General features: G+C 37.7%; 1 protein-coding gene across 2 annotated transcripts; it reads right to left on the reverse strand.

Moving 5' to 3' along the window:
• Positions 1 to 842: 842 nt before the first annotated feature.
• On the reverse strand, positions 843 to 21,301 carry GORAB (golgin, RAB6 interacting). 2 transcript variants are annotated; one of them, XM_031688750.2, is made up of 5 exons: positions 21,143 to 21,301; positions 13,584 to 13,936; positions 11,264 to 11,365; positions 8,357 to 8,497; positions 843 to 2,578 (listed from the first exon to the last, which is right to left on the reverse strand). In XM_031688750.2, the coding sequence occupies exons 3-5, from the start codon at positions 11,317 to 11,319 to the stop codon at positions 2,119 to 2,121; spliced, it is 657 nt and encodes a 218-aa protein (XP_031544610.1). In that variant the 5' UTR covers positions 11,320 to 11,365; positions 13,584 to 13,936; positions 21,143 to 21,301; the 3' UTR covers positions 843 to 2,118. The 2 variants fall into 2 exon arrangements, with proteins under 2 accessions (XP_031544610.1, XP_006211211.2); XM_006211149.4 differs by having other exon boundaries at positions 13,588 to 13,936; positions 21,143 to 21,285.
• Positions 21,302 to 25,491: the final 4,190 nt, after the last annotated feature.

A 25,491-nucleotide genomic window follows, 5' to 3' on the forward strand; every position in this document is an offset into this window, starting at 1 on the left:
ATAAAGCGCCCCAATAAACTCACGGCAGTAATGTTGAACCAATAATTTCTTTCACAGAAACTAACAATTATCGTGGATTTGTGAACCCATATATCAAGTCTTTTGAATGTATTTTACGATTTTAAAAGATATCAGGGCTATCCTGGAAAAGCCCGTGCATATGGTCCTCATACCAATGAGCCCCCATTCCCATTCATTTGTTCTGTTCCCCTCACACATGGGAGGCAGCTGCCTTGTACAGAACCGATGCAGTATAACTTTGTCACTTATATCATCACCTGAGCACTCAGGTACTACCCTGGGAAAGAAAGCCAAGCAAGGTAAGCTTTTCAAAATAATGGTTTCAGGGGAGATTTTATAGACATATTTGAAAGCATTTCACACATACAAACACAATCTCGGAATGGGTTATAAAGCAAAATTTTCAACTGGAGGGACACAGTGAATGTCATGGCCTGATACATGTAAGAGATATATTAAGAGTTTAGAACTGCAACTTGACTAGCACTTTTAAGTTTAAAATGAGCCAGTTGGCCAACATGCCACGGTGAAGTATCTGGCTTTCAAATTCCTCAGCTGTAAAGTAAGACCATTAAATCAAATCATCTCTGAGGTCCCATCTAATTCATTTATTTCATGGTTCTCATTTCTCCATGTACCTGATAAGCACTTAAAAGAACAGACCAAGAATTAGAGTGTATCTACCTGCATTTAGCCAATATTATAGAACCTCATATTTATTGATGGATTTTCCCTAACAGACGCTCATACAAAGGAGATATTAAGAATATACACTAAGCTGTTTGAAACATCTTTTAAAAGGTAAAGGAAAGACCACATAATAAATGCATTAGACTCGTTTATTCCTTAGAAAAATAAGAGCATATTGGACAATGAAATTTCAACTCAAAGTTCGTAATAGAAAAATACGAAGCTCATCCGCATTACTAGAAGATAACACCCTCAAACAAATTCACTTAAGAATACGATGTCCCCAACTTTTTCAGAATTATTATGGATACAATGTTACATTTGTCCTTCTCTTCTTTTATAATAGTTCTTTAAGACTTAAAATGTAGTGTTTGTACTTTTGGAATTTCTGATAAGCAGATCATAATTTAATGTGATATTCATAGATTTTGTGATGAAACTACAGTATCTATTTACACAGTCACTTATAGCACAATGTAGTGTGGTCAAGCATTAGTGATGGAAATGAACGAACTACCGAATAAGAAAACCACCATTTTAACAATTTAAATGTTTTATGACAGGATAATTTATATTCAACATAAAACACATTTACAGGTGACTTTAGAAAGAAAATATGTCATTTTTTTAAAATAACCAAAAGTAGCAATAAGATTCTCTATATTCTTTTCAGTCTCACTAGAAATGTTTTCATTGTCTAAACTGAATCAACATGCTGATTAAAGACAATATATATTAACACTGAAATGACATATGTATGTGTGTTTGTGTCTGTGTGCACATGTGTATCAACCAGCCAAAACTCAGGTTGTGAACTAAAGCTATTCCAAAGGAAAACTGAAAACAAAAATGATGCTGGCTTAAGTGGTCTGGTTCTTCCTGTAAATTACAATTTCCCAGTTATTTTACAACTGTAGTAAAATCTGGATGGATAATGTAACCCATCACCTTTGTTAGTTGTGTCTCACTCTCTCTGTTTCACATGTTAGTTTTTGTATCTCTTTACTGATTACATAAAACAGGACTTTCATGCTCAACATTTCTTTCAGAAGTTAAGAGTTCAATTAGGTATTGAGAATCACTTTTCACTTTACTTTTCTGTATTTACCTGGCCTAAAAACACTCTTAACCATGTAGTCTTCCTTCCATCCCTTTAAATCACTTGTTTTCACCCAGTAATAAGAGTACAATGAAGGAACTGGACCCAAATCAAGGTGAACTATGCCCCTATATTAAAAAATTACCATAATCTGAGATTTTAGAATAGTCAAACACGTTATCCTAACTAATCATGGCTTCAAAAATTAATATACTTTTAAAGAGGCATTTATCTATCAGAGGTCATAGAATAGTTAACAGAAAGGTTACCGAGTGCCACGGCAGTCATGAAGAACAAACACTGGCACATCACGTGGTCAGAGAAGCTGAAATGTCTGTTACAGTCGTTTCAACGTCTTGATCTGGCTGCGCTGGATTTTGAAGGGGAATGCTATTCGTGTTTTCGCACTGTTCATCACCCTTTTGGGAAGCAGCTTGCTCTTGATGTTTTTTGTTCTCTTCAGCAAACCCTAATGTCCCACGCTCCCCGCAAGGCTGAGATGGTCTCTCCGAGCGAACCACCTGTTTCCCTGCTTCTGCTTCCTGTTCACGCAGCAATCTCTCCACCTCCACCTCGAGCTCCGGAGACTCGTCATCAGCCTGCACGTCCAGCTGCTGCATCAGCTCCTCCAGCTTCCTGGCCTTGCGGAGCTCGTTCTGCTGTATGATGGTACAGAGGTGCTCAGTGAGCTGCTCTTTGAGCTCAGTCTTGCGCTGCAGATCCAGCTTTGCCGTAACGTACTCTGCCTCAGCCCTGTCAAACCGCTTCCTGCAGGGACAGGCACAAAGACCGGTCCGTTAGTTTTCCATTCAAAAAGAGATTCAAAGGAGGGCCTGGAAACAATAATTAAACTCCAAAACCAGAAAAAAAATATATATGATGAAAATACGGCTTTACAAACATTTGTCTACTTATCAGACAAAACAGGCTCCTGCTGCTGAAACTTGCACAGCATGCGCATTTAGGCTCTCCTAATCTAACAATTCTTCTGCACTCATTTCTTCTTCCCCAGGCTGTGTGTGTGAATGAAAGCAGGCTGAGAGGGTTAATTCAAGCGTGCTAGCTCCACTGGGGGAGAGTCCTAATTTGTAGCTGTTTGTTAATTTCTGCAGTAAAAATATTATCACCATGGCCAATTTCAAACTATCTGTGTGGCACTGAATGCAGAACTGGGGAGATGTACACAATCTCTCTCTCATGATCCAGTGCAAGCCGGCTCCAGCGCACAACTGGTTACACTCATGAGAGGTAAAACAGTAAGAGATGGAGAAAGTAGAAAATCTGTTTCTTTCGATGAATGTACTAGAAAAGGGAGAGAAATTTGGGTGAAGGACATGGACAGTGATTGGGAGGTGAATATAAATGGGACAGAGCACACCCAGGGGAATGATACTAGGGGGAAGCAAGGAGTAAACATTAATGAAAATAGAAAACTTCAGGGTAAGTTTAAGGAGGATTTCTCCACCTTGTCCCTACTGACAACTTGGGCTATGATTCTTGTTGTGGGGCGCGTGTGTAGCAGCAAGCTGGCCTTCTCTCATTAGTTGTCAGTAGCACCTGCTGGTTGTGATAACGAAAAATGTCTCCAGACATTACTAAATGTCTCCTAAAGGGTTAAGTTCTTCTCAACTTCTCCACTCTGCAACAATGGACCACTGTTAGACTTTATTAAGAGAAGTCTATTATATTTACATATATAGAAACTGCATAGATAGATAGGTAATGACAGTCTTATTTGAAGCAGGGTAATTCTATTGGGGAAGTCACCCTGTGATCTTCTTTCTTTTCTTTTTTGCCTTTTCCATATAATGTATTGTTTTTCTTTCTGCCCACAAAAGAAGTTGAACCCACTTACCAACCATTCTATTTAGTTACCAAAACATTTGTGAAGGCCATGCTGTCTCACCTGTTATGACTGCCTTTATCAACTCAATGCAACACATAATTTCTAGTACTAGAATTATAGCAAAAAGGACACAGGTATGTCTCCTTATGTGAGATTCTCTGACTTGGAAGGAAATATAGTGAAAAAATAAAAGGCTTTGCTTTTAGAGAACCCAGCATTCAAAACCTGCCTTTGCCATTTATGATGTGCGTACCTGTTTTGGGGAAGGCTTTTTCTGGATGTAATGAACAGATATTCAGTCATACTAGCTCAGGTGAAAAGTGCGTTTTATTGTAGGATACAAGAGGCAATCTCACAGGCATGTCATCAGAATCAAAGGCGATTCTCTTCAATGCTCAGAAACCACAGTTTTTCTCATTTAGACTTTCTTATCATATTCACAGCCCAATATGGCCACCAGCTGTGGCTCATCACATTCATTCCACTCAATCTCTCAGTGCTCCGATCCCAAAATTCCAGAGGGAGGGCCTGGGTTGGCTTCATTCGACTCGTATAAGTTTAAAAAGAACTCTTAGTGCCAGGCCGTGCCACGTACCCCCTTTAGCCTGTGGGTTAAATGTTCTGGAGTTCCCATCTCTGTTCTAATAGAAGTGCCACAGGATCACCCTCGTGGATACAAAACGCAGCCAGGTTCCTGTGGAAGAGGCTGGAGAAAAGGCATGCGGAGACTGAAAATTCCAGTATGGTGACCAGGTATAACATATCCTGTCCATGAATGTTCTTTCATCAAGCTTAAGAGCTCTGACAACATTCTCTACAGGTATATATATATCCTGCCCCTCCCTTCTCTGAAAGTCTGTGGTCTCTCTCAGCCAGATGAAGGCAGTTAGTAAAGATTTACTGACTGGGCTCATGAATGCTGAATTGAAATTAAAATTTGCAAATAGGTCCCTAGGTTTCCATTGATCTTTCACCCTGGATAAATCACTGAAGATTTTGCATTTTGTTTATTTATTTAAAGTCCTTCTGGCCAGAAACATGCATATATACTCTTGTACAGAGTGATTTATGTTCAAAATATTGATTCGTTTCACAAACTGCACTATGAGTCTGAGGGTCAGATGGATAATACCAAACGAGAGTATGAAGACATACTGTGGAACAGAATAATAAGAGCATTATACTTAACACAGTAAGACATATTGAACTGGAAATGTAATTACAGAATTGTCTTGTTATTTTAAAGGAATACTGAATGATTTAATGAATGTTATTTAAAGAATTCTAGAAACTGTCTCTTGGTTTCGGTACCCATGAAATTAAAAAAATAAGTAAAAAACTCAACCATTAACCCTTGGCACACCATCAGGTTCCACTGAAACACTTTTAATTTTTTAGTCTCTTTTCCGAGCAGTTCGAACTATTTATAAGGATCAACATATCTTGATATTTATCCTTTCTTAGGAGTTTCCCAGAGAAGAGAAAATTTACTTACATTTTTGAAAAAATAGTCTAAAATTAATTATATTCTGCAATTACTCTCTGGGTCCACTGGGCCCTTCTATAAATCTAAGATACATTATGGGATTGTTAAAATACAATTTTTCCTTTATCTTGAAACATTCTGCCATTTCATCACCCTAGGAATTATTTCCTCATTATTCATTAATTATTCCCATTTATGCTAAAAAATTAAAATAATCTGAAAACAAAAAATGACAGAATGACCTGAAAGGATGGTAGTACAATGAAATAAATCACCACCACTTAGCTTCCTTACTATATTGTCCAAAGTATTATACCACCGTTTAATAAAAAGGTATAAAAGAAGAATGGCGACACCATTCACAGGTTCTTGGGAATACTACCCTAAATGACAAAAGATGTGACCAAATTAAAGATTTCTGCGGGGAGTTTATTCTGGATTATCCAGCTGAGTCCTAAATGCAATCACATGTATCCTCTTAAGAAAGAGGCAGAGGAAGTTTTGAGAGAAAATAGGAGGAAGCAATGGGACCATGTGGCCACAAGCCAAGGAACGTCTACAGCCACCAGAAGCTGGAAGAGGCAAGGAATGCATTCTTCCCTAGAGTCCCTGAAGGAAGAGCAACCCTGCCGACACCTTGACTTCAGACTTGTGGCTTCCAAAAATGTAAGACGATACATTTCTGTTGTTTTCAGTAATTTGCGATGGCAGCCCCAGGAAACCAATTCAATGCAGGGACAGGCTAGACATTAGACAGTGAAACTGACCATACAAGGAAAATCTGAGTATGAGTCGTCAGAAAAACAGTCCTAGATGAATTTTCTCAAACTCAAGAATCAATGAGTGAAAAATATATTTCTGAGGATAAAAAGGAAATATGTTATTCTCATAGAGTTAATAATTTCAACAAGAAGAACTTTATCATACAATATTTTACAAGTAAAATTGACTGTCCTGTGATGCTGAAAGGACATAACCACATTCTTTTAGCTTTTTACAATGTTTGGAGTCAAACATTACTTGATGCAAAGAGGCGTGCTATGCTTACAGTCTTATTAAATCTTTAAAGTTGTTTCCCACAATCCTTTTTCTCACTTCTTTACATGTATGTGCGCAGGTATGTGCATGGTGTATGGGAGTGTCTATTACACATAGATGGTGAACAGTGATGACTGTTTTCCTGGCATACGGAGGGTTAAAGAAATGCTCCACATGCAGCCACTCAGTTTTACAAGCTGGTCTGCGCAGCACATGGCAGCGTTACAATCACAGCTGTGAATGGCAGCAGCAGCGACAACTCTCTCAGGCCGCCTCGCCCAAAGTGCTGTCTCCTCAGGTGTCCACCTTGACACTGTTCTACAGAAACCAATTTTAAGGTGAATTCTGGCCTATTCGATATCCAAGAACCTTCTGTGGACATAGCACTGTACCAGGCACTACAGAACTACCATATTATTTTTATTAAAAAAGACAAAACAAAACTAGGAAATCTCCCACAGAACCACAGAAACTGAAGGCCCTAGGGATTGCCTTCCAGTAGAAAGCTAGACCATAATATTGTATCACCAATCTATCACTGCTTAGTAACTACAGATGTAAATTTAGAAAATGTTGTTTTAATCTTATGCATGAACAAGACACAACCCTGGTTCTAGCCATAATTGTCTACGGCTTCTCTTTGACTTCATTCAAGAGCTTATGTTTTAAAAATTAACCTTACATGTACAACAAGGATATACTCACGTACAACTAGGTCAATATCAGTAACATGAGAAACTGTCATCTTTAGCTTAAGAGATGTAAAAATTTACCAGGTAAAATCTTTTTACTATGTAAAAATGTACTAAAATTTCACTGGAAATATTCATATATGATGGGATGTCTTCTTTAAGCACTAGTCCTCCCTTCCATGTGGTTCTCTGAAGGCTAAAACTATGACATTTCTTATCTGCTGTTCAATGTAGAATGGCTTCCTTCTCCAGCCACCTCCAGGATAGAATTAAAACATACTCAAATGATTTTTCTGTTGGGATATCCAGAATAATCTGAATTATTCATATAAAGGGCTACAAAGGTATAAAAATGTTCCTCTAGCAAACTTAAGTTACAGAGGATAAAATGTGGTAAAAATCTAGGCTTAATTTAATCTTAATAAAATCTTGGTTACCTCCTTAATGACCTCATTAAGAGAAATGGAACTGCTGGTTATCAGCTACTGTCGGCATTAATTTATGCAGTTAATTAATAAAAGCAACCCATTAAGTCTAATAGCATATGGTCAAACAACAATGACAAAAATCACAAGGACACCACAAACCTCCTTCTTAAACAATAAACAGTGAATTAAAAACCACAATCAAGCATTTCCGCTTTTAAATTGTTATATAAACATTCTGATGCTGTGGTTTACCCTGGACTAATGAGGCATTCTGATGGATTTCTAGTGTTACAGAGAAAGATGCAAAACTGAATCATTGACACAGCATTTCCTTGTGAAAAAGGACAAACCAGGATGATTAAAGCAATGCTGAAAGGACAGAAAACCCTGAAATTGGACTTAATTTTTTGCTCTTTTATCTGTTTGCAAAGTTCGTGTAATTCTTTACATGTGTTAGTTTGTTTTGGGAACACTCCATGATCATTTTTTCTCTTTAAAAAAATGCCAATCATTGAAATCAAGGAAACACGAGACAGCAAACCATTTTATACAGAGTATAACTGAAAGAGGAAAAACAAGAGAAAACACTTTGAGCTTTTAAGACAGAGTGGTATTTAAAGTACTCAAAGGTTTCTAAAAAAATTAAGTAGACCTTTCTTTGATGAAAACTGAAATGAGAATGAGGCGAATCCCTAGACAACTTAAGACAATCAACATTTCTCAAAGAAAGAGCACAGAATTGGTGTTAGAATAATACACAGAATCTGGGGACAAGTCATTCACATTAAATAGCTGATGGCTTAGCAGGGAAGACTTGAAATATAAATAAATAATGCAAGAAGTGCTCTAACAGGGACATGAAGAAGGTTAACAGGTAGGGCAGGGTTAAGGAAGACCTGGAGGAGGTAACAGGGCCAAGTATAAAACAGGAATAAGTATAGTGCCTAATAGGGTTGTTAAAAGGGTTAACAGTGACATACATAAATGCCCCGGCCCAGCTAATAATAAATGTTAATCAAATCAAACTCTATTCAGAGTTCAAGTTCCCCAACTTACTGAGCATATGAATAGTCAAGGCTGGCCTGATCAATCCGGTTCCTGAGGATTCCAATGTCTGCTGACACCATGTCATCTAAAGCCTGTAACTCCTTCTGGATCCTCTTTAGTTTCATGGTCTCTGCCTGAGTTCGTTTAGATCTAGAAAATAAGGAACATGAGTGAAAAAACAAAAACATTTTAAAATCATATATCCATACACAATATAAGTAAAAAAAAAAAGCAAGCTACTGTGTATACAGTAATGATTATAATGCATAATTTTTTAAAAATTAGAAAAAAACCCCAGAAAAATGGAAATAAATGCTAGGAACACCCTGGTGTATCTCTATGCCTGCATTTGCACTTTTCTCCTTATTATTCCAAAGTTTCTATCAGTACATATTGTTTTCATATACAAGGGAGAAAGTAACACTAAAAGAAACAGCAATAAAGAGTTCACTGATCGTCTACATTCCGTAAGGATGAGCATAAGCACTAAAAGGACCTGTCTGTATTCTCTTTACGTTGGAACATCAAACACAGCTTTCCAAACTTCTAGCCTTAAATTCTTCTTCTTAAGCTCATTTTCATTTGTCTGATACTTACTGGACACCAAGAACAGATGCCTCCATTGAACACCATTTCTTTATACATCTGAAAACATCTATTTGATTTTAATTTTCTTAGGACTCATTTCCCCAAACTTTTATTGCTTTGAGTCCTTCTTTAGGTAAAAGTACAGGTCCTCAAAATTCTCTTGAGGGGGCTCAAAACCACTCTTTTTTCCCCCTTGTTTCCCCACCTCATCATCTCTCAGTCTATTCACCAAGCCCAACTAAATCATCGACGTAAGAAACAATAAACAAATACAAAAGCCAACCTTTAGTCATGATTTCACTCACTTTGAAATTTCATTTCACATCCTCACAGGAAAAAAGAACTCCCAACAAAACCACTATACGGCAACTTACATTCTCCTGATTTCTACTCCATTATGCGTTTCCCCTTGTTTTCTGCCTACAAAAGCTAACTGTACGGTTTTTTACTTCAAGTACCTCTCTGTCCATTTATTAATAATCTAATCATGTTATATTTCCTTACATTTCTATCCATATCAGTGCTTTCTGTCTTAAATCAAAAGCACGTACAGAAGAAGTGCTGAGCCTGTAAATCTTTTTGTAAAATCCCCAGTAAACAGCCTTCCCAACCTCTTCCAAAGTGAGGATGCTTTTCAATCATCATTTTTAAATAATCATAGTTTCTCTTTTTGAAACATAAGTTCAGTAAGTTGACTATTTCCTGGAAGATCAAGGTGTACCAGTAAGAGGAAAAAAATCATTACTTTCAAAATCCTGAATCACGGTTTAAAAATTTTTTTTTATTTTAACCTTTTTTTTTCATTGAAGTATATAGTTAATTTATAATGCTGTGTTAGTTTCAGCTGTATAGCAAAGTGATTCAGTTATATATGTATTTATATATACTTTTTCAGATTCTTTTCCATTATAGGTTATTACAAGATATTAATATAGTTCTCTGTGCTATACAGTAGGACCTTGCTGGTTATCTATTTCATATATAGTAGTGTGTATATGTTAATTCCAAACTCCTAATTTATCCTTCTCCTCCCTGCCCCCCTCAACCCTTTGGGAACCATAAGTTTGTTTTCTATGTCTGTGAGTTTTCTGTTTTGAATATAGACTCATTTGTATTATTTTGTAGTCTCCACATATAATTGATATATCATATGATATTTGTCTTTCTCTGACTTACTTCACTTAATATGATAATCTCTAGATCCATCCATTATGTTGCAAATGGCATTATTTCATTCTTTTTTATGGCTGAGTAGTAGTCCATTATATAAATACACCACAACATGCATGTATGTTTCAGAATTAAGAGTTTTCTCCAGATACATACCCAAGAGTGCAATTGTAAGATCATACGGTAATTCTATTCTTAGTTTTTTAAGGTACCTCCATACTGTTGTTCTCCATAGTGGCCGCACCAATTTACATTCCCATCAACAATGTAGGAGGGTTCCTTTCCTCCACACCCTCTCCAGCATTCACTACTTGTAGACTTTTAAATGACTGAGTTACTATCCTCACCTGCCTTTCTCTCTATCCCTGTTCCTTCCCCTCCCCCAACACATACACCAGCTTCAATCAGTAATAGCTTTGCGAGACTTTTCTTGAGATCTAAAAAGAAAATGACACTGAATATTTGCCTGCATTTAGTTCTCACTATTCTCAATCATTGCTTTACTGAATAGGCTTGGAAACTACAAACTAAAAGAGAAGAGTGGGTGAGGGATGGGAAAAGTGGCTCAAACAGGAATGTTGCTGTTCAAGGCCAATATGAGAGAGTAAAGGAAAAGGAGGGTGAGAGAAAAACCGTACATAACATGGGACAATGCTCATAATGACGATCCAGAGTCACCGATAAAAAGTTGGACTACATCATGTATCTTCTATCCGTGGGGGGCAGAACACATTAAGAAAAATGTCCACAGGAAATACAATAAAGACTTAAATCACTTATGTGGAATAGTTTTGTTCCTCTACACGTTGGATGATTAAGGTCTATGTCAAAATTAAAACCTGCATTCATTGCTAATTTACTTACACTGAGAGCTGTTTACCGCTCCCTTATGAATGTGTAGACGGTTAAAACTGAAAACACTGATGATGATCCTTAAGTTTTAATCGCACTTGTATTCGAAAGTTTATTATGAGCTCCTTAATAAATTAGGACTGGAATTTCAGTCTAATTTGCAAAGCATAATTTGTTTAGTTGGCCTTAAAAGTGATAGTTGTAAAGAAAATGTCATTTATTAGAACAGACATGGGAAAAGAAATACAAAACACGACAGAACTGATTACAGGTTACAAACAGCCTCTCCTGGTGCAGGTGCCTCACCTTTCCGCAATAGCTTTAGCCAAAAGAGCTTTCTTACGTTTATTTTTCTCTTCCATCAGCCGCTGTTCTTGCTGGAGGACTTCCCAACGAGATTTTTCTTGCCTAGGGAGCAAAAGTATAAAAATGAGTTTCTGAAGCTCCATTCCACACCTTACCAGTCTCAGTTCCTAAGTATAAAATTTAATCAACCGGATTATGTATATTTTCTTTCAAAAGCCCTCTTAAAGGGAACCCATCTGCAGCTCATTATTTTGTTCTAATAGGAACAAAGACTATGATTTGAAGCAAAGAAGGCCTACATAAATTGGCCCTTTGAAATCCATTATATGTATATAATCTAGGAACCCACGAACTGGAAGCCAGAGTACTCTGGTATTTTTTAGGAGTACAAAGAAACTTGTTTAAATTAATTATGTGTTATAGGTAAAATGGAAAGCAAAATAAATTGGCCTATAAGTAACGTCATGTTATATCTTAGTTCTCTATAACCATGTAACACTCTTAGCACAACAACCAATATTTATTTCATACATTTTCTTTCAATTTACTCACTCTTTTCTAGATCTTAAACATTTTTAAATGGAGTGAAACACTATGAGTTAAGACTGGAAAGCTGGGCTAAAGAAAAACTCCAAAGATCTGAAAACAAGAATTGTCTTCCAATTTACCCAACTCTGAACGAAGTATGTTAAAATTTCCTGTAAATTCATAAACGTAATGTCAACTCAAATTAAACAAGGTAATGATGAAGCTATTGATTCCTATTAATGTCATTTCTCACAGCTATTGTATCAAAAATCTCTATTCTCAGACCTAGAGAAACTGTAAAATTATCATTTTCTCTCCATTCCTACAGCCTCCACCTCGGTGCTAGCATTTCTCATTTTTACTACTGTGGGCATCCCCTCACCAGATAGCTTAGTTTCAGCTCACCCAGCACCCTAATCCAAACGGTCTGCAACACTGACACCTGGATCTTCTCTGACCATTACTTTCATCGGGGCACCTCTCCTTCGGGGGTCTTTGTGGTGTACACTATCAAGGAACTCACTAGGCAGGGATCTTCTGCTTTCTAGTCCTTCTTCCCCTCCTTCATTCTCTACTATTCTCTGGCCTGTCCTTTCCCTCTGTCAGAGAAGTGAGATGTCAGATATAGCTTTCCTTTCCCCCTCTTACAGCCTCTTTTTCAACAACAGTTCTAGAGATTTTACGTCCTCTTTGAAAATTTTCCCAAGTACCAAAAAAATAATAATTTTCCTAATGACATTCAATCTAAATTTTCCAGCTCAATTTAACCCTTCCACCTGTACACCCACTCTCAATTGTCTTGGGACTTTGCTGGTAAACTACACTTAAAAGACACTAAATGTATGCACTTGTCTAATTTTGGTCTCATAAGTCATGTGGCTTTATATCTCTTGTCAAAATGATTTCTTGGCTGTAAATCCCTGGTGGGCTGGAAACACTTTAAACTCAGTACAGAATCTGGATCAGCAGAGATTGGAAAAATATCTGAGATTAGAAAATGTAGGACATTTTGAAATAGAAAGACTCAGAAAATGGAAAACAGAAACAAATACCATTCTTTCTTTCCCACGAGTGATAAATCAGGAGGAAACGAATAAAGAGTAGTTATTCAAACATAAACTATATAATAAAAAAAAATTCTGATTATAAGAATTCACGGGTTATAAAATAGCAATTTCCACAAGAATGTGGCTAAATTAAATTCTGGAGATAGTTTCTAATACAAATACATTACATAAAGAATAAAAAGGAATCTAATGATGCAGCTGAATTATTTAATTAGTCCCCTCAATCTCCTATACTTTTCCTTTGACCACCCCTTCATGTTTCTTTACAAGTATCCTTTTCTGGGCCAATGGAGATGCAATCTCTGGAAGCTGAAGACTGGGTTCAACTTGGGGAGAAGCACTACACATATAAGAACTGGTTCTGGTGAGTGTAAAGGGCATACACTTTGGATCCAGAGAGACTTGTATGTGGACACAACTCTGCTAATTATTAGCTGTGTATTCACTTTGGGGAATGCAGCATCTTTTCTGGGTCCAAAATATCTCACCTGTGAAGTAAAAATAATGAACATGCATTGTACAACTTATGAAGACTAAATAACATAAAACATAAAAGTGCTAACACTGACAACTTATATTTAGATGGTAGCCGTTTCTCAATAGTTTATTCACTACATTTCTAAGTTAAAATACAAAACAGACAAAATGTTGAAACTGTATTTCTTCAAAGCCCAATGGGGGGAAAAAGGTAAATGGAAAAAAGTCTCATGGATATATAGACTTACTAACAATTCCACTTTCTTTTTTTCCAACTTGCAATCTGATTTTGGAGGCAGAACCTCAGCATTTTTGTGACCATCATGGGAATTCTCAAGTCCCAGTTCCCTTGGTTGACTTTCAGTACCCTGTGGTTTTCCATCACCAACAGGAGAGGAGAGTGTAAGGGGAGCAGGGGGCAAAGAATGTGGTTTTTGAGTGTTAAATCTTTGTTTTGGTGCAGAAAGCAGCTGCCCTGGAGGTAATGAGGTTGACCCATCTTGAAGTCCAAGTTTTTGACTTTGCTCTTGAAGGGCTTTTTCTCGCTGAAGTTGTTGTCGACTTTTCTTCACAGGCAGACGCCGCTGTGGTTCAAAAGGATCTATATATAAAACAAAATGGAGGAAAATTCCTTTGTGTGCGCAGCAAATAATTATAATTTCCCTAAGAAAATAAAGCATTAACATTAAACTTTGATAATTATTCCACAGGGTCCCCGTCTCCCCTTCCATATCTTAAAAGCCCAGGGAAAAAACTGCCAGCTTCCTGCAGAGTTTGACAGTTCTCCAATCGTACTGTTAATATTTAACAAAAACTATCCCAGCTCTCAATTTATCTTCAAGGAAGTCCATCTGTTTGTAAGGCCTCAGAATATAATGCAAGGTTTCAACCTGATGTGCTGTCAAAAGAATCAACTAACATGACCGAAGGAGGTAGAGAAATGAACTCTCTGATATGTCTTAAATTTCATTTATGGCTCTGTTTGCTCTTCTGAAATAAAACAGTAATTGAGTTTTCAAATGGGCTTCAATTTCTCAAATTTTAACAGATCTTAGGGTCATCTGATACATAGGTAGACATTACACACAAAGTATAACTGAATGAAGCCTGTTAATTTTAGGAATGCTAGTTAACCCTAAGTTGTTTTCTTTCATCTTCCAGATAGTCTAAGGTTGTGTCCCCAAAGTCTAGTTAGCCTTTAATCAATGTATGTGAGCTCATTTTAACAGCAGCCTGAGCAAAGCAACAGAGGAAGATAAAACAACTGGGAGAAATTTTTTTTAAAAGCATTATGAACTAAATGATGATACTTCAATTGTACTTTTTGGATTGTCCATACCAGTGTCAATCTTGTAGGATAGATAACTGGAGAATTTGATTGACATTCACGCTACATTTAATACGATCTGTAAGTGGTATTATTCGCAATACCGCGGAAGGAAACTGATAAGTCCTTGTAAATGAACTCAAACAGGGCCTATAAATCCTGCATATTGACCTTTGAAATAACACAAGCTTACTATTTAAATTTCCCAAAGGAGAGTTAAAAGCTCTCAAGCCACAGTTCTGGTGTTGCTTTTGTTCCGCTCAGTAACCTTAGGCAAGTCAATTAATTATTTTATACCTCAGTTTCTTCATCTGTCAGACTGGTTGAAAATTTACCTACTCTATTTAACTTACAGATTTGGTGTAAGAATTAAAAGAGATATGTAAATAAAATATTTTTAAAAGACAGACATATAGTGAAAAGTAAAATATTATTACTGTTGACATCAGCCAGAAACACAAAGTAGTGTTCTTTATCTTGCATCAGGAACTTATTCTTGGCTGATCTTTATTTACACCATAGAAAAATGTCATTGAGCCTCCTACCTCCCAGTTACTCATTAACTAAATTACTAATATACCTCTGAAAGTCAGTAATACAGCTTCCATTTTATTTTGCATTTTCATAGAAACTAAAATGCTAATTTTTACTCCCAAACAACAAATCAGGCCACTTAAAAATTGAACATATGACAAAAAACTTCTGGAACTAATAAATCATTATAGCAAAGTTGCAGAATACAAGATTAATATAGAAAAGTCAATCACTTTCCAATGTACCAGCAATGAACAAGTGGAATTTGATATAAAAACACAATAACATTATTACATTTATATTAGTATTCAAAAAAAAAAAAAAGAAATACATACTTAGGTATAAACCTAAGCAAATATGTACAAGATCTATGAGGGAAACTAACTGATGAATGAAATCAAGGAACTAAATGAATGGAGAGATATTCCATGTTCATGGATAAGAAGACTCAGTATTGTCCAGATGTCTGTTCATTCTAACCTGATCTACAGATTTACTGCAATCCCAATCAAAATCCCAGCAGGTTATTTTGCAGATACTGACAAACTGATTCTCAAGTTTATACAAAGAGGCAAAAGACCGAAAATAGCCAACACAATATTCAAGAACAAAGGTGGACTGGCACTACTTGACTTCAATACTTACTATGAAACTACAGTAATCAAGACAGTGGGTATAAGCAAAAGAATGGACAGACTGGTCAATGGAACAGAGCAGAGAGCCCAGAAATAGACCCACATTAATACAGTTAACTGATCTTTGACAAGGGAGCAATGGAACAAAAATGTAATATTCTTTTCAACAAATGGTGCTGAAACTGGACATCCTCATGCAAAAAAAAATGAATGCTGACACAGACCTTACACCTTTCACAAAAATTAACTCAAAATGGATCACAGCCCTAAATGCAAAACCCCAAATTACAAAACTCCTAGAAGATCACTCCTAAAAGATAACAAAACTCCCAGATGACCTCTGGCATAGCAATGACTTTCTCCATACAACACCAAAAGGGACTATCCATAATAAAGAGATAACTGGTAAACTGAACTTCATTAAAATTAAAAACTTCTGTTCTGTAGAAGACAACATCTAGGGGAGAAGACACAGACTGGGAGAAACATCTGCAACAGACTCGGCTAATAAAGGACTATTATCTAAAATACACAAAGAACTCTTAAAACTCAACAGTAAGAAAACAACCCGATTAAAAACTGGGTCAAAGACCTTGACAGTTTTCTAGCCACCAAAGACTATGTACAGATAGCAAATATTCATATGAAAAGATTCTCAATAATATGCTATCAGGGAAGTCCAAATTAGAACAAGATACCACTACACAACTATTAAAATGGCCAAACATCTGTAATGCTGGAAACACAAAATGATGGTTAGGATGTGAAGCAACAGAATTCCCATTCATTTCTGGAAGTGCAAAATGGTACAGCTACTTTGGAAGACAGTTTGGTGGTTTCTCACAAAACTAAACATATTCTTACCATACAATCCAGCAGTCATGATCCTTAGTATCAAGTCAAAGGAGATGAAAACTAATGTCCACACAAAAACCTGAACATGGATGTTTATAGAAGCTTTATTCATAACTGTCAAAACCTGGAAGCAACCAAGATGTCCTTCAGTAGGTAAACTGATAAACTGTAGTACATACCGACAATGAAATATTATTCAGTGCTAAAAATAAATGAGCTTTCAAGTCATGTAGAGGATAGACGAACCTTAACTGCATATTACTAAGTGGGGAAAGATATCTGGTAAGGCTACATACTGTATGATTCAAACTATATGACATTCTGGAAAAGGCAAAACTATGGAGATAGTGAAAAAAAAAATCCGTGGTTACTAAAGGTTGGGGAGAGAGGAGGGATGAATGGTCAGAGAAAAGAGCATGTTTAGGGCAGTGAAAATACTCTGTATACTATGATGATGGATACATGACATTAAGCATTTGTCCAAACCCACAGAATGTAGGACACCAAGATTGAACCCTAATGTAAACTATGGGGTTGGGTGATCAAGACGGGTCAATGCAGGTTCTTCAGTTACAACAAATGTGCCACTCTGGTGGGAGATGTTGATAATGGGGGTGGCTATGTATGTGTGGGGTCAGGGAGTATATGGGAAATCTCTGTATCTTCCTCTCAATTTTGTCATGAACCTAAAACTGCTCTAAAAGCACTGGGGGAAAAAATGGAACATACTGTTTTACACACTTACACTGGTGGTTGCAAGTATCAACGAAGACTATGGTAAACCTGGAGCACAAGTCTAGTTTAAAGGAGGCAGTCCGTAGCCACCTCCAGCGATTAAAAAACGGCAGCTGTCATTAAAAAATTTAGGTCAGTGTTATCAGACATTTTGATATTTCACCACAAAAATTCAGATTTTTATATAAAATATAGGGAACTATATCAATCAAGTAAATCTAGGTTATGCTGTAGGGGCAAAGAAAGCTGGAATCTTTGCAGTTTAAAACAACAAAGGTTTATTTCTCATTAATGCCATGTGCCAACTGAAGGCCAGCAGGGAGTTTCTGCTGATCAGTCTCTGGGCTTCAGGCTGACTATACAGCCGTTCCGTGCTGCTAGCCCCCACGGCAGGGGAGAAGAGGGCTCAGGAGGGTCTTGGTTCACGAATTAATTGCTCTGACTCAGCAGTGACATAACACTTCTGTTCACAATTCAAGCTGAACTAGCACTTGGTCTGACCCAGAAACAAGGGCTACAGGAACATATGGGTAAGAGAAGTGAACTAGAAGTATCTGGTAAACAGCATTAATGATTATCACCGCTATTAATTTAAAAAGAACTTTAAAGAACAGATAATCAAAAAAAAAAAAAAGACAAGACAATACTCTTTTGGGTTAAATTAAGCAAACAGGCTCTAAGTGTGATCTTTGCTCTATTATCCTTTAGTTAAGCCCTGATTTCTCCACCCAAGACAGCCAGCAATTGGATCATGCGTTGATCATTTCCTTCCTTTGCTTTTTATGTCATACTGTGCATCTACAGACATTTGTTTAAAATTTTATATTTAGTTGATTTAACTTTATATGAATATAGATCTATTCCTCGCACCAAAAACAAACAAAATACTCTCCAAATGGATTAAGGACTTAAATGTCATATTACCACTTTAAAATTCATTAGAAACATATTTCTTTATGCCCTGTTTTGAATCTGTTATAGCTTATAATAAAAATGATTTTTAAAAACTCAATTGAAAATAGGGATTAATATCTTTTAGAGCTCATGGTAGGGCACTAATTTCTTAAGACAAAGAGAATGTTGACTACACAAGAAGGACTGACAAATTCGCCCATATTAAAATTAAATACTTTCATCAAAAGATAAATGTTAAAAGATAAGTTACACACTGTAAGAAGATATTCATAATATAACTAGCAAAGAACTAGTATCAAGAATGAAGAACTCATTTTTTCATTAATTAGAAATTGACAGCATTGTAGCTGCACTAATTTTCTTATTTCCAATTTTTTCACTATGAAATAAATCACACATTAAATAAGATGTATCTGTCATATATACATGTCCAACCTGTATGAATTATAAAAAATAACACTGTTTAACAAATAAAACATGATTATAGTAGTGACTATGTGGAGCAGAATGTCCTATCAACCCAGGTTAGACATGAAACTAGAGTGAAAAACCAATCTTCATCATTTTAAACAAGTGATATTTTAGGGTTATGTGTTACTGCAGCTTAACTTGACTTAACCTGAACTCATAATTACCAATACCTCTGGAAGTCCCTATATATTTGCCCCTTCCTGATCATATTCCCTTGCCTTCCCACCACCTTGAATTTTGTATTTCATTTTTCTGATTTTCTTCATATATTTCCTATAATACTGAAAGAATATATCAGCTTTGTATGATTTTGGCCTTCTATAATGGTATCAGACTGTATATATTATTCTACAATTTGCTCTTTTTATATATTAAGTTTATGAAATATATACATGCTAATACATGTGACTACAGTTCATATATTCCCACTAGTTGTATAGTAGCCCACTGGATGATTATACCACAATTTATTTATCTACTCCCTTGTTAATGAACACTTGGGTTGTTTCCAGCTTTTTAATAGTATAAACAATATAAAAAGAGTATTAAGAACATTTCTGACCTTCCCTAACACTTACACGGATTTCTCCAGAGTAATGTTGTCCTTATTTTTGCTGGCAACTAACTCCATCTTCATAAATTATTTAACTATATTTTTTAAGGTTGGAGAACAGCTGGAAGGAGTCTTAAAAATGAAAGACCCAGCTCTTTTAGTTTTACAAATGAGAAACCCAAGGCAAAAAGATTTAGAGGCAGAACTGGGAGATCTACAATATACCGATCACTGTGTTTGGTTCTGAGAATACAAAGATGCTGAGAAGTTCTCTCTGTCCTCAAGGTGGTCAACGACTAGTCAGTCGGTGTCGGTGCTCTCAACACCTCATTGAAATGATAGGTCTGGAAGTTAAAGTCCTTCCACTCCCTCTCTACCCAAAATTGCAGAGATAACTTCAACATTAAGTACCCCCCACCAGTCGTGTCCCCCCCCCCCCCCCGGTAAACTCATCTCTGCTAATACATTATCTGCATGAAATCTTGCCAAGCTCCATCCAACCCCCAGCACAGCAAGGCTCCTGCTAACTGTGTAGCAAACTCTCGTACAACATCTACTATTATGTTATATTATAGTTTGTCTCCTCATTAGACTATAAGCTCTTTGAGGACAGGGATGATGCCCTGTTGATATTAGCATCCCTAATGCAGAAGTTGATACCTGTAAGTTCCGGTCAGACAAGAAACAAGGGTACTAACACTCTATATATCTGAATATATAACTGTCAGTTAATTACGCACTGTAGTATAACTTTAATGATACAGTTTTTAAAGGCCTTTGGACTAGTCAAAATTTCCTCAATCTATATAAGCTACACTGACCTTATGTTACAAATTTACTTCCTTTTGCACTTGTCAGCCCTGGGTTATTTTCAGAACCAAGCTAAAAACGCACAAGCTTACCTGAGCAACACCCCAATTTTCTCACAAACTCTAATAAAAAGGCATGACAAGGCTTAGTTAATTTTCTTCCGGAGTGTTTAAGTTATGGTAGGTACCCAGAGTGGTGTAAGCTTACAGAAGTGGTGTGCACTACCAAGATCACCATACAGAACTTTATGAAATTTCAACCACAAAAAAAGCCCAGCTTACATTACCCCGAGTTTCTCATTAAATATCAGCAAACTTAATTCCTTCACTAAAAGATAACAAAAGAGTGCAAGTCCACTCAATGATGATGCTACAAAGCTGGAGAAGGAAGCACAAAATTTTAGCTTACACCTAAGTCAGTAGACAGCTAGCTATTTCACATCTAACCTCTCAAAGGCCCTTTTGGTTTTGCTGCCTCTCAAGAGCTACAAAGAACCATAAACATCATCTGGCAACCAGAAGTGAATGCAAGGCTCCAGATGACCGACTTTTTGCGTTTATTCAGACCCCTGTGCTCGCTTTCTCCCAATCACAGTCTGCTTCTATAAATTCATCACAATTCTAACACGGTGCGGGACCCTCCTCCTTCCTATCCCGGCCTCAACCCTCCAACACTGATCTGTGCAGCAATTCTCCTACAGGTTCTCCTCCTCTCCCAAGTCCCATTTCTTTCACAGGAAAAAGTCAAATCCCTGAAATAGATTCCCGAACTCTGGAATCGTTCCCCCAGCCCCCACCCCCATCGTGGCTGCAGAACATCCACCGCTGGAGCCCCCTCAATCCAGTCCTCCCACTTACTTAGCGCTCCTTCCTCTAACACGCCCCCTTCCCCCTTAAAAACTGCAGTCCCGCCCCTTTCCCTTAACAGACCCGAGAATGAACAGCCGTGTCCTCAGCACACACGTCCCTTTACCTTTCGTCTGCTTCAGTCGCCTCAGCTCCTCCTCAGAGAAGCCGGCCCAACCGCGCGCCATCAGTCCCGGCTGCCTGCACGCCGAGAACACCCAAACCCTCGGAGCCCCGACTGCCAACACGGCGGCCCAGGCACATCCGGGTTCTCCCCGGCCGCGGCTGAGCAGCCAATCAGCGCGCCGAGCCCTGGCCACCAGGCCCCTTCTGCCCTGCCGCAGGCCCCGGCTGCCCTCGCGGCTGTCTCCAGCAGTGCCGGACAAGCTTCCTGGGGAAGGCTCGGCCGCGCAGACACTCATCTCCCCTCCCCTGGCTCTACTCTCTCTCCCTGTCTCCTATGCTCGTTGGGTTATCGCTTCACGGGATAAAGGGAGAAACAGCCGTGGGAATAAAGGGTGGGGATAAACAGGCAGTGAGGAAGTGGCTACGAGTAGGTGGTGGAGAAGGGAGGATGTACCTGCCTCTTGAGACTGTTGATTTACTGGGGCGGCCCTGGAGGGGTTTGCTGCGTGGCTAGTAGGGGTTTCTTCCAAAACTGCACTGAAATCAACCTGCAGATTGACTCATGAATATTCAGATTTAGGCTTTTAGTTATTAAAAAAAAAAATCAGAGGACTGGAGAATGCTAGTGGAAAGGGAACAGACACGTTTAACAGTGTAGCTAAGTTTCCAAAGGCCTCAATGCCTCCCAGACTTCTGTAGGTTGTGGGGTGTCTCCTTGATGTTTTGTGCCTGATTTTCGCTGATCTGTAACCTAAGGGATGTCTCAGTCCCTCTTTGAAAATGATCTCTCATCTGCTTTTATGTTCAAAGAGGACCATCTGAAACGTGGGCACTGGGGAAATGGGAAAACTTTTCCTAGGCTTCTGCCTGTAGAACTGATGTCCATGTCCTGGTACTACTTAGAACACTTTTTTGGGCTTCCGTTTTCTCAATTTAAGCAAAATTTCGGAGGTTAAAAGATGCAAACATTGTCAAAGTACATATAAATCAGGGTGATTTAAAAAAGAACAGTTATTTAATTTTTCTTGTTTCTTGTCTGACTAGGTTGCGTTTTAAAAACAAATTATTTCGGCTTACATGTAAAAATCCCAGGTGTGGCTTTTGGCTGTAGTATATCAGTGTTTTTAAACAAGTTGAAATAAAGGAGTAGACTGAAAATAAAACACTACGCCAAGAAAAGGGTTGGAATGAGTATTTCAAGCTTCAATAGGTGATTAGAAGGTGAAGGATGTTTGGAATTCTTGTAATTTTTAAGCTTATAAACTTAAAAGCGATTTCTGAAATATAGGTGCGCACAAATGCTTCGTTTTAAATGTGGACTCATTTTTCCTAACGTTTAAAAATTAAAATGCTATTGAAAAGGATCGGAGGAGACAGATTAATCCAGTTTTTGAACACAGGCTAAATACATTGAAGATACAGATTATCTGCCTCCGAAATAGTAAATGGGGATTTGTACCAGTCTGGTAGTTAATTCAGTTTCTTAGTTACAGACACCAGCCATCTAGTTCTATCTAAAATAAATGAACCACCTTGTATGCTCCATGTTAAGTTTCATACATAAACTTTTTTTTTAGCTCACACCGGGTGAATTTCAAGAATTATCAATAATCATAATAGACATGGAAATTACGTATTTTAAAAGGTTTTGCATTAACCCTGAATGAGAACCAAAGCGTGAGCGAGATTATGGTAAAAGAGAACATCTAAGTAAAATTATAATTTCCAAGTTGTGAGCTTCTAAATCTGCTCTTTGTTGTTTGCATTGGCTCCCCCTCATAGTGACTGATTTCTTCAGATGATGCATATTTGATCTTCTTCAAAGTTCTTTGTTCTGAGAGAGTCCTCTCTACCTTAGATTGAGAGACTGTCTCTACAGATTGGTTTTGCTGGTCCCTAGAAATTTCATTTACTTTAAACCAGATATAGGTAATTTTTTCCAACTTGTAATATACATTTGGATCTCATCCCCAATATATGTTTTAGGCCTCAGGTATCTGTAGGGGTCCTTTAGAAGAATGAATGAACGAATAAATAAATAATAGATTTGTGTAAATGTGTGTATGTGTATAAAACTCACGGATAGCAGGCTTTCTTGCTGCCTTTCCAGAGCTGTAGGCTGAGTTTTTTTATAATCCTCTGTTATGTGGACCATGTTTTCCACCCTCTGAACTTCATTTTGGTGATCTTATCTTCAAATGTGTATAGGAAGGAATCCTAACCCCCAGCACTTATTTAAGGTAGAGTCCTTCTTGGATTTGCTCTCTGCATCTCTTTTTGCTTTCTTTTAAGTTATGTGATGTATTTTTTTCTTTTAAATAAAAACATGCTATGTATTGTTCAGCATTTTTATGTGTTTGTGGCAAAAGGGGACCATCTGTGACAGCTTAGACTATTAGATTGCCTCCAGTTGATTCTCCACCAGAGCAGCCAGAGGAATCTTTTCAAAAAGACAAATCTAATATCTGTAGCCTGATTAAAACTGTAAAACAGCTTCCTGTTGCACTGAATAAAATCCCAGTTCTTATACGAGTCTGCACCATCTGACTCCTGCCTACCTCTTATGTGACAATTAAGCGGTCTTTCCCTTTACTTCACATTTCCTACACTCCAGCCAGAATGGCTTTCTTTAGGGTTTTAGAACATGCCAGTCTCTCCCCTGTTCCCCACTGCCCTAGCCAAGGCTCTCCAAATGCTGTTCCATTTGGCTATAATGATCTTTCTCGAATCTGGCTGACTCTTTCTGCTTCAGGTTTTGACCTGAATGTCTACTAAGACTTTCAGTGACCACCCTACCCTATCAAAATAGCATCCCTGATTTTCCCCCATTTCTGTGTTCTTTATTACTTTCATGGCACTAATTATAAGTCCTAAATTATTTACGTTTGTTTATTTCCTATTTCCCTCTGTTAGGTAATAGGTCCACAGGATCAGAGGATTCTTTATTTACTGAGTGTAAAACAGTGTTTGATGCCTACTGAGCACTTGTATGAATATTAAGAGAAGAAAGCTTTCAAAGTTAAATATTGAGTTGAAACATTTCCACATTTTATATACTCAGATTCCTTTCTTGTATGAATTTCTATGAACTCCATTTGTTAACTTTTTGCTAGTTGCAGCCATGGACTCTTGGGTTAGTAAATTTTAAAATGTTAACAATAGGTTGACAGGAATCAAGATGCCATTTTATATTTTATAAGGCCTTAAAATAGCATCTCAGCAATATGCCATAATTTTCAATATATAGGTCTTGCACATTTTGTCAGATTTATCCCTAAGTAGTTAATAACATGGTGCTATCGTAAATAGCATTTTTATTCATTTTCAATTTTTTGTGTCCAGTATATAGAAATAAAGTTGATTTATCTTTGTTGATCAACCATGATAGATACACTTAATAGTTATAGCAGCATTTTAAATGTCGATTCCATTGGATGTTCTGCATGGATGGTCATGTTGTCTGCGAAAGATAGTTTTACTTCTTTCTTTCTAATCTGCATACATTTTATTTCTTTTCATGCCTTATCACACTGGCTAGACCCACCAGTATCATGCTGAATAGAAGAATGAGATTGGGTACCCTGTCTTGTTTCTGATTTCAAGGAAAAGCATAAAGTCTTTCACCATTAAAAATGTTAGTGAGACAGGAGGGAAGAGGGCAGGCCACAGCCACTCAAGGAATGAAAGCAACCGAAGTGGTGAAAGAGTCACCCCCTAGTTGGCCTTGACGATTAGGAGGTTTAACTTCTACTGGAACTTGAGCTTCATTATGTGCTCGCTCATTGTAACAGCGTGATCAAATAACATGCCCACAGGCACCATGACAGCCCCAAGGCTAACTGCAAAAGACCAAAGAATGGGCGGTGGCCCAATTCCTGGGAATCCCAGCCCCTTCCCCAGGGCAGTTGGACTGATCCCACCTGTAGGCGTGTGAAGCCACTGAGACCATAACAAGTGACAACAACAAGCCTAGTGGCCCTTTGCGCGCTCTCTCTCCCCTTTGGAGATGGTACTCTGTCCATGGAGTGTGAACCTACTTTTACTTTAACCTGAGCACCCAATTCCCACATCTCTTTCCTCGCCTTTCTCTTGCCTTACACTCTATGCAGTATGTATCTCTCTAAATAAATCTACCTTAACTCAACGGTGGCTCGCACTTGAATTCTTCCCTGCGCGAAGCCAAGGACCCACACTTGGCAGGGCGCATCCCAGGGGCTCAACCGAAGCCTGGGACTCGGCCCTCCTCATGCCCCACATCCATTTTCCTGCATTATTAGCTTTAGGTTTTTTGTTTTTTGTTTTTTTTTGTAGATGCCATTTATCAGGTTGGTGAAGTTACTTTCCAGTCGT

This window comes from Vicugna pacos, chromosome 21, assembly GCF_048564905.1.
Source record: "Vicugna pacos chromosome 21, VicPac4, whole genome shotgun sequence".
Lineage (NCBI taxonomy): Eukaryota > Metazoa > Chordata > Mammalia > Artiodactyla > Camelidae > Vicugna > Vicugna pacos.